The 14,012-nt window shown below is 37.9% G+C and overlaps 1 protein-coding gene across 5 annotated transcripts in view; it reads left to right on the top strand.

The window, feature by feature from the left end:
• The window catches only part of LOC144016481 (uncharacterized), a 33,604-nt gene that overhangs the window by 15,478 nt on the left and 4,114 nt on the right, over positions 1-14,012 (top strand). For 3 of the 5 annotated variants that reach the window (XM_077517679.1, XM_077517676.1, XM_077517678.1), the window contains exons 3-8: positions 2,559-2,633; positions 3,636-3,938; positions 5,849-5,966; positions 7,355-7,646; positions 9,025-9,156; positions 13,319-13,431. In XM_077517679.1, the coding sequence (XP_077373805.1) occupies positions 2,559-2,633; positions 3,636-3,938; positions 5,849-5,966; positions 7,355-7,646; positions 9,025-9,156; positions 13,319-13,431 (1,033 nt within the window). The remainder of the gene's footprint in view (positions 1-2,558; positions 2,634-3,635; positions 3,939-5,848; positions 5,967-7,354; positions 7,647-9,024; positions 9,157-13,318; positions 13,432-14,012) is intronic. The other 2 variants (XR_013282925.1, XM_077517677.1) reach the window with 2 other exon arrangements.

The following is a 14,012-nucleotide window of genomic DNA, read 5'->3' as shown; positions in this document are numbered from 1 at the left end:
AGAAATTAAAAGACTCACAGACGTACATACCGAGTAATTTTCTAGTTGTTTGGTTCTTCTTCATTTGTCTCTACGATGGTACTATACTGCCCCCTGGTGGTCAACCTGCACACACCAGAAGGAGGCGCAATGAATTCATGATGATGCTCCTAATGGTTTCACTCTATGTATTATTAATGTATTTAATGATGTTATTATTAGTATGTAATATATAAAGAATAATATTACAAGAGTGTTGTTATTCAAATTTAGCTAACTGGCATGGAAAGTCCCCCCCAAAAAAGTGTCCCAATCTCGAGTTGTCTGCCAGATAGTTCAAATTGGAAGACGAGTCACTAATAATTCATGTTGCGCAATAATTCATAACGCCGCTGTTGTGCTGGAGGAGCACCTGGAATAATAATAAAAAATATCTGGAGGAGAGTCCTGTATAATTTTCCTTGATATTTTTGACTAGCTACGCTGGTGGTGGTGTTGCTTCTCGATTATATTATTCATGTATGAAAACGTGGCTGTCATATTAAAACAAAAAAATCAACAAGATGATCTCAACGTTGACGGCGTTTCCCTTAAACAAACTCACACATGTCGTCTATATGTTATCGCTGATGTCATCCTTTCGAGGCCATGAGCGTTTTTAGCAAGGCATTCTGGGTAACGGCCTGCAGTCATCTCACGAGTGTGTGCGTCATGCCGACACGCGGGCTTGCGTGTGCGTGTGCGTGGCATTCCCGGGGACAACTGTGGACGCTCAAAAAGAAGCTTCCAGACTTCCCATCGGGACACGTCAGCTGTTCCCCGCCGACAACTGTCGGGGGGGTGACATAAGGTGCGGTGGGGGGGGGGGGGGGGGGGGGGCGGGGGAGGTTAGCGATGGATATCCCTGCGACCACGTGACCATTTGAATTGTGCTGGCAATGACACGTCGCTTAACTTTGTAGTTTGTACTACGGCTTCGAAATGTGGCCTTTAAAAAAAAAAAAAAAAAAAAAAAAAAATTAAAAATAAGATTTCCATTTGAAAATGATCTCCGATTGTAATCCCATTCTCAATTTTAATCATTTCGTCCCCTCATCCATTTTAGAAAAAAAAAAAGCAAATTGTGACGTCATCACAACAGGCTTTGATTGTTTACTTCCGATTAAAATACAATTTATTTACAATTTACCCTCCATTGGTTCAGTACAAAGTAAATCACCAATTACAGTACATTTATTAAAAAAATAAAAATAAAAATAAAAAATAAAAACGTAGTAAAATGGTAAAAGTACTGATTTGTCATAGTAGCTACTTCTCCAACAGCGGAAAAGTACTGGTGGCAGCTGTGCTAGTTAGCTACTTTCATTATGCAACATATTTCCATCGCATTAAATCAGGTGCAATCAATCGGTGCGTATAACAGTCTGTTAACACAACGTATTTGCCTTTTAATTGTGTTATCGCTTATTACAAGTGTTTGCTAGGCTAATTAATGCTCATTCTTCTTGTTTGCTTTATAGCGTTTCCTCGTCATATTTGCACAAACGTCTGGCTTCAACAAGTCATGTTGCTGTTCTAGTCTCGAATGGGAAATGACAGATTATAGAAAAAATTGCAAGAAACTTAACTCATTTGCTCCCAAAAACATATAAATATTTTAGTGTCCCAAAGACGTAATTAGACGTTTAAAATTTTTTATTTTTTTTAAATGCTACAGAAGGCTTTTATGCAGTCTCTCTACTGCAAAGAACGGTTGAACCAATGGTAGTTATTACAAAAACCGCCAGCAGGTGGCAGCAGAGTATAAGAGTTTACATATATATATATATATATATAATATTTCTCTCTTATTGGTGCCAAAATATACATTCAATTAACTCATTCAAATCCTAAAACGTGTAAATACGTTTTTTCATACTTTGTCCTTCACTTCCAACCACGTTTTTACACGTTTTTTTTTGTTTTTTTTAATGCAAGAGCATACAGAGAGAAGGCTTTGATACAGCTTCTGACATGAAGAGGTGGCTTAAAGCAATTGTAGTTATTACAAAAAAAAAAAAAAAACGGCCAGCAGGTGGCAGCAGCAGGGTCATGTTGCAACAAGCTCTTTTTGTCTTTTTGCCAGTGTTTTCACCAGGAATGTGAATCATGATGAAATTTAGCCATATTCTAATGCTAATTGCTGCAAAATGGAAACAGATACAAATATACTTTTTTTTTTTTTCCTGATAAAATCTTTTTTTTGGTAAGTTCCATGTTTTGATAGCAATAGAACACAATATTCTGTGGGCCTTTGCAAAAATCAGTAAAACAGCAAAAATGGCTGCTGGGAGTGAATGAGTTAAACTTGCCTTGTGTTAGACTTGTAAAAAAAAACACGCACACGCATCACAAAAGTTGCTTTTGTCCCTCAGTTTTGCTTCAAGGGCGAACGGCTTATCAAGTTGTCATCTTTTCCGTCCGTCTGCTGAATTGACATGTTCCTCTTATCTCTTTCCCATTTCCGCATCTCTCGACCCCCCCCCCCCCCCCCCCCAAACCTCATCATCCTCCTCTTCCTCCTCCTCTTCCTCCTCCAGGACTGCTGGAGGATGAACGTCTGGCCAGCGCCCATCAGGCCGAAGCCTTCACGCGGCAGATCCAGAACCTGCAAGGTACCAACGACCACGCCGAACGTTGACACTTCTCAGCGAGAGAAAAAAACACGTACACAAAAATAATAATAATAATAATAATATTGCATTTATAGTGGATGTGTTTGAAGACATTGACGACAGGTTAAAAAAAAAAAAGACGGCAAAGAGTGAGAAGCCACATTTGCAACAACTTAACACAAATGATGTCAGCCTTTGTTTTGGATTGCCGTTATTGTGCTTTTAAATGTGGAAAAATACGGCGTGACATTTTCCTGAAAATATTCCGTTGCATGCAAAAAAATAAAAAAATAAATAAAAGTGCTGTTGCCGTCAGTTGCATCAGGTTCTCCTCCACACTTTTTTTTTTTTTTTTTTTACCAGTGGTGGGAAGTAACCAAGTAAAAATTATTTGTTACGCTTCTTTTTTTTTTTTTAATAAGCTGCTCTACTGCAGTATTTACTTTTTGTGAACACTTACTCCCTACTTTGAAAAACAAATGTGTGTACTTTTGTCCACATTTTTCATCCAAGGGTCACATACAGAAAAATAGAAAGATGAAAGGGCCACTTTTTATTTTTTTTTTCCATTATTTTTGAGTAATTGAACACAGTAAAACAATGAATTAATGAAGCAGTTATTCATTGTTTCTATAATTTGGAAAAACTGTTACATCAACGCTTTCTGTTAGAGGTGATGGGGGCAAATAGCTGCACATTTTCTTTTATTTATTGTTTGGTGACCTGCGACCCCGTGTCTCACAAGAATAGATCCGCCTCTCCGCTGAACAGCAGCTGAATCCACAATTAGAGGAAACTTGAGTAAAATGGCCATTTTGAAAACAGTGACAATGTTCACAAATTGGACCTTGACACCAAGGACAAAGTTAAAGAAAAAACTTCTTTTTTTTTATTATTATTTTTTCCAATTCTTATTCTCCAAAGTGTTACGAGATGAAATTTTGTGAATATTTTAGCTGCTATTTGTATATATTTTGCTGGTATTTATTTTCCGTCCTCCAGCCCAGCTGCGCTCGGTGCAGGAGGAGATGGACAGCCTGGAGGAGGAGAAGGAGAGCGAGCTGGCCGAGGCGCAGGAGGAGCTGCGCGCGGCCCAGGAGGAGGTGCTCCTGCTGCAGCAGGCGGCCGAGGAGGCGGCGGCCGAGCGCGAGAACGACATCGCCTCGCTGCAGGAGGAGCTGTGCCGGCGCCGCGCCGAGCTCCAGCGCCTCGGCGACGAGACGCAGGAGTACGAGCTGGAGATCACCACGCTCAGGGCCGAGATCGGCATGAAGAGCCGGCGCAGGGAGGCCGAGCGGAGGGAGGGTGAGGAGGCCAAAAGGTCTTTCAAATATCAATACGTCACATTTCAAAACAGATCTTGACATGGCAAAAAATCCCCATTTTTACAAACTAACCATCTCACATCCCGTAGGCGTAAAAAACAGGATGAAAGGGGATTTGACATTCAATTATCTTTAGCAAAAATTAGGCTGAGATTGTTTTCATTCTTCTTCTCTCAAAATCTCAGTGTTAAACTAAATAGTATGCCTCCATCTGGTGGCTGAGAGTGGAACTACACCCAAAATAAATAGGGAGGTCAAATCAAGTCAGCAGTGAAATAATATTATAATATATATATATATTTTTTTTTATATAATTTTTGTCCAGAATGATTTTGATAACTTCATTATTTTTCATGCACAATTAATAGCTTTAATTAAAAAGTTATTTTTCTACTTGCTGTCGACTGATGATGACATCACCTGTGCTGAGGAAGTAGGTCACAACCAATCATGGCAACAACCAGTTGTTTCTTTTTATTTACTTTTAATTAGTTTACAGGGTGGTTCTGTTAGTTTTTTATTAGTTTTAGTTATTTAATAAATGCTTAGTTTTAGTTTTTTATTTATTAGTTTTTTTGTTTTGTTTTTTAATTTAGTTAATTATAGTTCTTATTCCATTTTGAGTTGTTTTTTTCAATTTACTTTTAATTAGTTTACAGGGTGGTTCTGTTAGTTTTTTATTAGTTTTAGTTATTTAATAAATGCTTAGTTTTAGTTTTTTATTTATTAGTTTTTTTGTTTTGTTTTTTAATTTAGTTAATTATAGTTCTTATTCCATTTTGAGTTGTTTTTTTCAATTTACTTTTAATTAGTTTACAGGGTGGTTCTGTTAGTTTTTTATTAGTTTTAGTTATTTAATAAATGCTTAGTTTTAGTTTTTTATTTATTAGTTTTTTTGTTTTGATTTTTAATTTAGTTAATTATAGTTCTTATTCCATTTTGAGTTGTTTTTTTCAATTTACTTTTAATTAGTTTACAGGGTGGTTCTGTTAGTTTTTTATTAGTTTTAGTTATTTAATAAATGCTTAGTTTTAGTTTTTTATTTATTAGTTTTTTTGTTTTGTTTTTTAATTTAGTTAATTATAGTTCTTATTCCATTTTGAGTTGTTTTTTTCAATTTACTTTTAATTAGTTTACAGGGTGGTTCTGTTAGTTTTTATTAGTTTTAGTTATTTAAGAAATGTTTAATATAGTTTTTTCAGTATTAGTTTTTTTTTTTTTTTTTTTTTTAGTTAATTTTAGTTCTTATTTTGTTTTGAGTTGGGTTTTTTAAAATTTACTTTTAATTAGTTTACCGGGTGGTTCTGTTAGATTTTATTAGTTTTAGTTTTTTAAGAAATGCTTAATATAGTTTTTTTCAGTATTATTATTATTATTATTATTATTTTTTTTTGTAGTTAATTTTAGTTCTTATTTTGTTTTGAGTTGGTTTTTTTTAAATTTACTTTTAATTAGTTTACCGGGTGGTTCTGTTAGTTTTGATTAGTTTTAGTTATTTAATAAATGCTTAGTTTTAGTTTTTTTCAGTATTAGTTTTTTTTTTGTTTTTTTTTTAATGAGTATTACTTGTGCGCAATATTTTTGAAAACCACCATGGGAGCGACGTCATCTTTTGGTGCTTTTCTATTGGCTGCTGCTCGATGACGTCACTTCTGTGTGACACACTTTCAAACGTCCGTATTCTGGCAGTTAATATCCAAATAAATCCACTTAAAATCACTTTTAAAATCACCCCTAAAGGCTCATATGCATTTACATAAATGACCAAAGACTAAAACGAAGGACATTTTTGCTATAAATTTGTTTGTTGTTTTTTAAAAGCAGTTTTGTTATTTTATTTGGTTAAGGAAATCGTGTTTTTCCTCATGATTTGGTCGTTGTGGCCCGCAGGCGACGTGGACCTGCTGAAGGAGGAGTGCCGCAGCCTGCGTGAGGAGTGCCGGACGCTGAAGGAGGACAACCAGCGCCTCTCCGAGAGGCTGCAGCTGCTGCGCCGGCAGCGGACGGGGTGAGAGGTCGCGCGTCAGCTGCGCTTTAGCGCGGATCAGCTGACGGGGGGGAGGGGAGGGGAGGGGGGGGGGGGGGGGGGGGGGGGGGAGATACCTTCTGGAACGGAGGGGCCGACGACAACCGCCACCTGTTTGACGGGGACGTGCATTTGCTACCTGGGCCTCTTAACTCATTGACGGAAAAAAGACGTCAAATAATGCATTTTTGCTGGGCTGGCAGTGAATGCGTTAAACACAATGTGCCAATATATTTTGTGATTATATTGCAGCATCCTTTTTTCCTTTTTTCAGGCAAATTTTGCTTAAAAATCCGTCAATTTTGGTTACATCTCATCTGAACTCATTGACTGCCATTGACGGAAAAAGACGTCAAATAATGCATTTTTGCTGGGCTGGCAGTGAATGTGTTAAACACAATGTGCCAATATATTTTGTGATTATATTGCAGCATCCTTTTTTCCTTTTTTTAAGGCAAATTTTGCTTAAAAATCCGTCAATTTTGGTTACATCTCATCTGAACTCATTGACTGCCATTGACGGAAAAAGACGTCAAATAATGCATTTTTGCTGGGCTGGCAGTGAATGTGTTAAACACACTGTGCCAATATATTTTGTGATTATATTGCAGCATCCTTTTTTCCTTTTTTCAGGCAAATTTTGCTTAAAAATCCGTCAATTTTGGTTACATCTCATCTGAACTCATTGACTGCCATTGACGGAAAAAGACGTCAAATAATGCATTTTTGCTGGGCTGGCAGTGAATGTGTTAAACACACTGTGCCAATATATTTTGTGATTATATTGCAGCATCCTTTTTTCCTTTTTTCAGGCAAATTTTGCTTAAAAATCCGTCAATTTTGGTTACATCTCATCTGAACTCATTGACTGCCATTGACGGAAAAAGACGTCAAATAATGCATTTTTGCTGGGCTGGCAGTGAATGTGTTAAACACAATGTGCCAATATATTTTGTGATTATATTGCAGCATCCTTTTTTCCTTTTTTCTTTTTTTAAGGCAAATTTTGCTTAAAAATCCGTCAATTTTGGTTACATCTCATCTGAACTCATTGACTGCCATTGACGGAAAAAGACGTCAAATAATGCATTTTTGCTGGGCTGGCAGTGAATGTGTTAAATATCACCTCGCAAAAAAGACGTTTCGCTATCCACCATTGCGCAATAAAACTGTAATAATAATAATAACATAACTGTATGCTGAAGTGGAACAAACTGGACTCCTTGATGAAAACAAGTCACGTATATAATCACACGAACGGCCAACAATTCCCAAAACGTTCCTCCCTGCAGACGCACGTGTCCAAATATTTTTGTATCTCGGCCGGCAACTCACCACTTTTCTCTTTTTTTTTTGGCCCCTCCTCTCAGCTCCAGCGCGTACTTGTCCCTGGCGGAGGAAGAGGCGGCGCTCGGCGAGGGCGACGCCACGGAGGCGCTCGCCGCCGCCGCCGCCGACGCCGAGGCCCCGGCCGAGAGCTACATGAGCATGGCGCAGTCGGACAGGCGCCGCCTGGTGGACGCCTCCATCCAGAAGAACATCTCCTTCGACGGCAAGCAGGCGGGCGCGCCCGGCGCGTGGCACGGCGGCGTCGGCGAGATCTTCTCGCTCAGGGAGCAGCTGAAGCGGGCCGAGGAGAAGGCCGAGCAGGTTCAGAGAGAGGTCAGGAGGCGTTTTGTTGTCAAACGGACTAACTAGATGCAAAGAAAATTGTAAAAAATTTTGTCTGTTAGCTTAATGCTAACACACAATGGGAAGCTCCATAGGCCAGCTAACTTATAGCATCAACGTGGTGGTGTTTATATTAATATTTCAACCCAATCAGCGTAACAACACCTGAAGATTGACAATGAAGCAATACTCAACAGGTGCATATTCTTGATCCTCTGCGACAAATGACTAACATTGCTGAAAATTAACATTTGTCGAATGAAACTTTTTGTTGTATTCTACTACCACTAATTCTTTACCATCCATTTCACTTTGTTTTTACGGTAGAAGTAGCAATGTAACAATAACAGCAATATCGTGATATCGCGATATTAAAACTGCCACAATATATCGTCGTCGTCATGTCACGATATTAAAAGCAGCGCATCTGTTAAAAAAAAAAAAAAATCGGGTTGATTTCCACTTGTGCAGTTCTAGCACCCTCTGGTGGCTACTTTTTTTTTTTTTTTTTTGTGCAGTTTAATTTCCACAAAGCATGTTTTGGCCTTTATGTTTAAAATCCACAATAATGGTCAGATGAAGGGGAACAGAATATACTTGTGAACAGAGTCAATATGTGGAGGAACTCAATTTACTGTATTTATTAATTTCTTATTTAATTGACATAATTATTCATTTATTTATTAATTTTATTAATTTACAAAAAATTATCAATTTATTGTAATGCTTTTATTAGTGCCTCTATATATATTATATTTATATATTTTATATATATTTATAATATATTTATATTTTATCTTTGCTGTAATAAAAAAAACAATATTGTGTGTTTTTGTTGTTGTTTTATGAGCTCATTTTTTTACAATATTGTGACCTTCTTTTATATCGCCAACCTCCCCACAATATCGTGATAATTATCGTATTGTGACCTTCATATCGTGATAATATCGTATCGTGATGTTTGGATATCGTTACATCTCTACTGTAAAGTGCAATATTACATGACAAATTTTGAATACAGGATAGCAGGATGTGTCAAACTCATATTAGCTTCAGGGCCACATGGCGGGAAATATTACCAAGTAATTTATAAACAATTAATAAATAATTTAAAAACAATTAGCGTCAATTATACGCAGATTTGTGAAATTACGATTTTATACATTTTGATTGTGGCCGGCTGATTAATTGGTCCGACTAATAATTTTTCTATTTTATTTTTTTTACTTTTCAAAATCATCTCGCGGGCCGGATTAAAGTCCTCTGCGGGCCCCGATCCGGCCCGCGGGCCGTACATTTGACACCACCGCCATCGAGAGGGAGAGAGAAAATTGACGGCTAACGAGCTTTTTGTTGCGTTTGCCTCCAGTGCGACGGGCTAAAGGCGGAGCTTCAGGAGCTGCAGGAGCTTTACGACAGCAGTCAGAAGGAGCGCAACGAGCTGGAGGCGGAGCTTCAGCGCTGCAAGGCGGAGCTGGACAAGTTGTCCGGGGGGGCTCAGGTGAGTACAGTACAACAAACCATTATACGGAGGGTGTGGGGGGGGGGGGATCTAAAAAAATGTTTTCATATTTACAGTGGTACCTTGAGTTACGAGCCATCCCTCGGTTGATTTTTGCTTTGTGTTGCAAGCCAAAATTCGAGTTACTAGCGAGCTTCGGACACAACAAAGTCACCGATTGAACTTTCAGCAAAAATATTGAACGGGTCAAACATGAAAATACAAAATGAGAACAGTAGCTAATGGCTGTCCTAAAAGTTAGCAACAAGTTGCTCAATCTCTCATTTGCATAATTGGCAATTTGCATGTAATAGTAATGGACGCCTAAGGAGAGAGCAAAAACACCCTAAAATAGGAGTGCACCGATTTATCGGCCCCGATTTCCTTTATTATGGGGGATTGGTGATCGGCCGATCCCTTAAAAATAAAAATAAAAAAATAAATAAATATCTAAATAAAATAAAATAAAATAAAATTTAAAAAAAAATATATTTTCCACCGATCTCATCTCTCTCCTCAGAGGTCTGAAAAAAAAAAATCCTCTTCTGCTGAGATGATTAATCGGCTTTTATTTTTATTTGAGAGAAATACTTCATGTGCAGTTCAAACAAACTTTGCATTATTTCACAGATATTGTTCCATGTTTTTCAATAAAACAAGATTGGGACACTGAAAATTGGTTGCTTATTATGTAAAAAAATAAAATAAAAAAAATCGGGATCGACAAAAATGGAAATTGGTAGGTCAGGCTTTTTAAAAGATTGGGGATTTTTGAAAAAAAAAAAAAATTGCTTTGTAAAGTTGCCAGATTTCCTGATACAAGTCACTAGGCCACACCCCTTAAAGGTACACATCTAAAAAAATAAATAATCGATATCAGTCTATCCAGTTAATTTTAGGGGTGCACCGATCCCAATTTTTTTGCCGATACCGATTTTTTCCCCCCTGTTCCAAGCAGGATATACCTTCAGCGTTCCAATCTTGTTTCATTGGAAAACTTTGAACAATATCGGCGAAATAAAACAAACGTGTTGTTTTAACTGCACATGAATTGCTTCTCTCAAATCACAATGAAAATCCTATTCGTCATCTCAGCAGAAGGACACTGGCTGACTTTTTCAGACCTCTGAAAAAGGAGTTGAGATTGGTGGAAAAGATCGGTTTCGTTTTATTTTTCATTGTATTTTTTTACATTTATTTTATGTATTTATTTTATTTATTTTTTGGATGCTATTAAAGCATTTCAATTCCTCTCAAAATTTGATGTCATTGCTAACTGATTTTTTTGAGCCCGTTGTTCATCAAACAAAATTCAACTCTTAAAGGGGTACTTTACTTATTTAGCCCATTATAGCAATAAAAATTTAATATTTAGTCTATAATTAATTAGTTTGATACTTTCATTATTTTTCACGTACAATTAGTACCTTTAAAAACACATTTTGCAACTTGCTGTCGACTGAAAATGACATCACAAAGGCTCAGGTAACCAATCACAGCTCACCTGTTTTCTAGGTTTGGTCATGTGACATTCACAAGCTGAGCTGTGATTGGTTACCTGAGCCTTTGTGATGTCATTTTCAGTCGCCAGCAAGTTGCAAAATGTGTTTTTAAAGGTACTAATTGCACGTGAAAAATAATGAAAGCATAAAATTAATTATAGGCAAAATATTAATGTTTGACTGCTAAAAATGGCTAAATAAGTCAAGTATCCCTTTAAGTCAAGGGACCGCTTGTAAATCAAGGTTATACCTCCCCCCGCCACTAGTTGTGTTTTCTCTGTACACTGCTTGGACTAACGCAAATGACATCACACCTGCCGTACCTTCTGTCTGTTGTTGCGTCTCTCATGGTGTACAATGCGTTTCGATTGGATCCGTGTGAAAATGGGAGGAGGGGGGCAACATCCCCCCCCCCCCCCAACACCGTCTGTCCTCTAATCTCGTTTTCCAAATGTGCTGCAGTAAAACATGAAACGTCGGCGAGGACATAAAGGTCAGGAATGCGTCCGCTCGTGTCGGCTCCAGCGCATTGTTTGTTCAACGGCAACAAAAAGGATTGCGATGCGTCATCACGCTTCCGCGATTTTACACGATCATCATTTGTGCTCTTCATTAACTGAGAACACAAAAAAACAAAACAAAACCAAGTGTCAATAATAGCAAAGCTGCCATTTTAAGAGGGCGGTCATAATACGGAACGCGAGTGATATTTCCACAACGTTTGTGCCTCGCATGATGTCATCGGGTTGCAAAAATCGGATGCCGATTCATCGGCAGGTGAACAACACGGACCACCGGAGAGCGAAAAGAACAAAATAAAACGTCGGCTGAATGACGCAGAAATTGATGAAACCACACAAGGAAACAATCGAGCAAAGCAAATGGACAAAATGCAACATTAGAATGTGATATCAAAAGTTGTTTTCATCTATTTTTTTTTTTGAACGCAGAAACACAACAGGACAAAAGCACTGAAACTCAACGTATCGTAATACTGACGATATATTACCGATTGGAACAACGTCACTTCACATTAGAATGGAATGTGGGAAAATCCTAACAAAATTAGTAGGGGTGTGCCAAAAAAAAATCGATTCATAAAAGAATCGAGATTCTCATTTATGAATCGAATCGATATTAATATCCAAAAATCAATTTGATTTAAATTAGAAATGAAGAAGAAGGGGGAAAAGGCAGTTGTAGCCAACATGCTGTTTTTGTGGAAAAAGGCACTTACAATACAAAATTAATAAATGTTAAAAAAAAAAAAGACACTTTAATGTCTCGATTTGTCATTTTGTCTTGCAAAGCAGACTGGAGTCGATCATGACAATGTTGTGCAAATCTGAAAAATTGAAGCACAAATCATTTGTCAGTCAAATCATTTTGCAAATAGGAAAATCGTTTGAGTCGAAAATCGATTCTGAATCGAATCGAATCGCGAGACCGTCAAAGATTCCCAGCCCAACAAATTTGGTTCCCCTTCATCTGACAATTCGCGTAGATTTTAAACATAGAAGGCCAAAACATCCCGAATGAAAATTTAATTGCGCTAATAAAATAGCCACTAGAGGGTGCTAGAACTGCACAAATGGAAATCAACCTCACTTTTTTTAAACAAATGTGTTCCTTTTAAAAATCGTGAACACGACGACGACGATATGGTGGCAAGTTTTAATATCACGATTGTCACGATGTTGCCTAATAATAACCCTGCTTCAAAATGAACATTTTCAAGTCCAGAGTTCGAAACCTGGAGACTTAAGTCCGACTCGCCAAGTCATGTGGCCTGTTTTCAACCTGAGTAACAGCGCTATTTTTTTTTGTTGTTGTTTTTTTTGTCTCCAACATGTGTGACGAGCCGTGTGTGTGTCGTGTCAAACTGTCTGCCCGTCCGTGCCTGTCACCGCTGCTGTCCTTTTATTCTCTGAATGTCCGTGAGCGCTCAGCCAGGCGACCAACATTCAAACAATCATCATTAACTCATTAGCTCCCAAAAACGTATAAATACGTCATATTTTAAATGTTTTAATTGTCCCAAAGACGTATTTATACGTTTTTTATTGTTTTTTGTTTTTTTTATGCCAGAGCATAGAGAAGGCTTTGATGCAGTCTCTCGACTGCAGAAAATGGTTGAGTGGCAGCAGAGTATAAGAGATCAACCAGGCCATGTTAAAACAAGCTGATTTCCCCACAGTTCGAAGCAGCATTGTGAAAACCGATGAAACGTAGCTATGTTCTATTGCTAATTGCTGCACAGCCGAAACAGATAGGAACATACTTTTTTTTTTTCCCCTGATAAAAGAAGAGACTCTAATCTCTCTTTTGGTAGGTTCCATATTTTTATAGCAATAGAACATTAATATTTCGCGGGCCTTGAAAAATCAGTCAAAATCCAGGAAAACACCTTAAAGTGAAAATGGTTGGGAGTGAATGAGTTAACAATCCACAAAAAAAAAAAAAATCATGCTTGATGCCTTTCTTGTTTTCTAACATCACACCGATGTTACGCAATCCCGCCATTATAACCACCATGCCCCTCCCCCCATTTCAGATTTTGTTGCATTTTGGGATTTGTGTGTTCCTTCCATCCGTTGATTCACCCTCGCCTTCATCGCCCCCCCCCCCCCGTCCTTGTGTTTGTGTGATTCCCTCCTCAGAGCTTCATCCATCCGTCTGAGCAGCCTGTTCTCTCCATCCCCTTCATAGGAATGATTGTAATAGTGGCTGTGGTCTGGTGCTGCTTGTCGGAGTTGGCGTCCCGGAGAGCAAGGTAATGGGCGGAGCTCGGCTCCATACGCGCCGACAGCCGCGGTCACCGTTTCCGGGTGGACTTTTTTGACTATTTGACCGTTTCCCGACCACAATCGATTTTCCATTCAATTGGCGGCTGATAAACAAAAATCATACACGGTGGGTGTCTTGAGATACGAGTGATGCGCTCTCACCATTTATACCTTTAACTAATTTGTTCCCAATAACATGTAAATACCTTTTTTTTTTAATGTTTTAAGTGTCCAAAAGACGTATTTATATGTTTTTTTTGTTTTGTTTTTTTAAATGCTAGAGCATACAGAAGGCTTTGATGCAGCCTCTCAACTGCAAAGGACAGTTGCAAAAAATGGTAGTTGTTACATAAATGGCCAGCAGGTGGAAGCAGAGTATAAGAGACCAACCAGGGCCATGTAGAAAAAAAACGCTCAATTACTTACTATTCGCATTAGAATATAGTTGCACTCATTTGCTCCCAATAACATGTACATACGTTTTTTTTATGTATTAAGTGTCCCAAAGACGTATTTATATGTTTTTTTTGGTTTTGTTTTTTTTAAATGCTAGAGCATACAGAAGGCT

This window comes from Festucalex cinctus, chromosome 3 (genome assembly GCF_051991245.1).
Source record: "Festucalex cinctus isolate MCC-2025b chromosome 3, RoL_Fcin_1.0, whole genome shotgun sequence".
NCBI lineage: Eukaryota > Metazoa > Chordata > Actinopteri > Syngnathiformes > Syngnathidae > Festucalex > Festucalex cinctus.
Note: the sequence above shows the minus strand (reverse complement) of the source record. Positions and strands in the feature narration are given on the sequence as shown.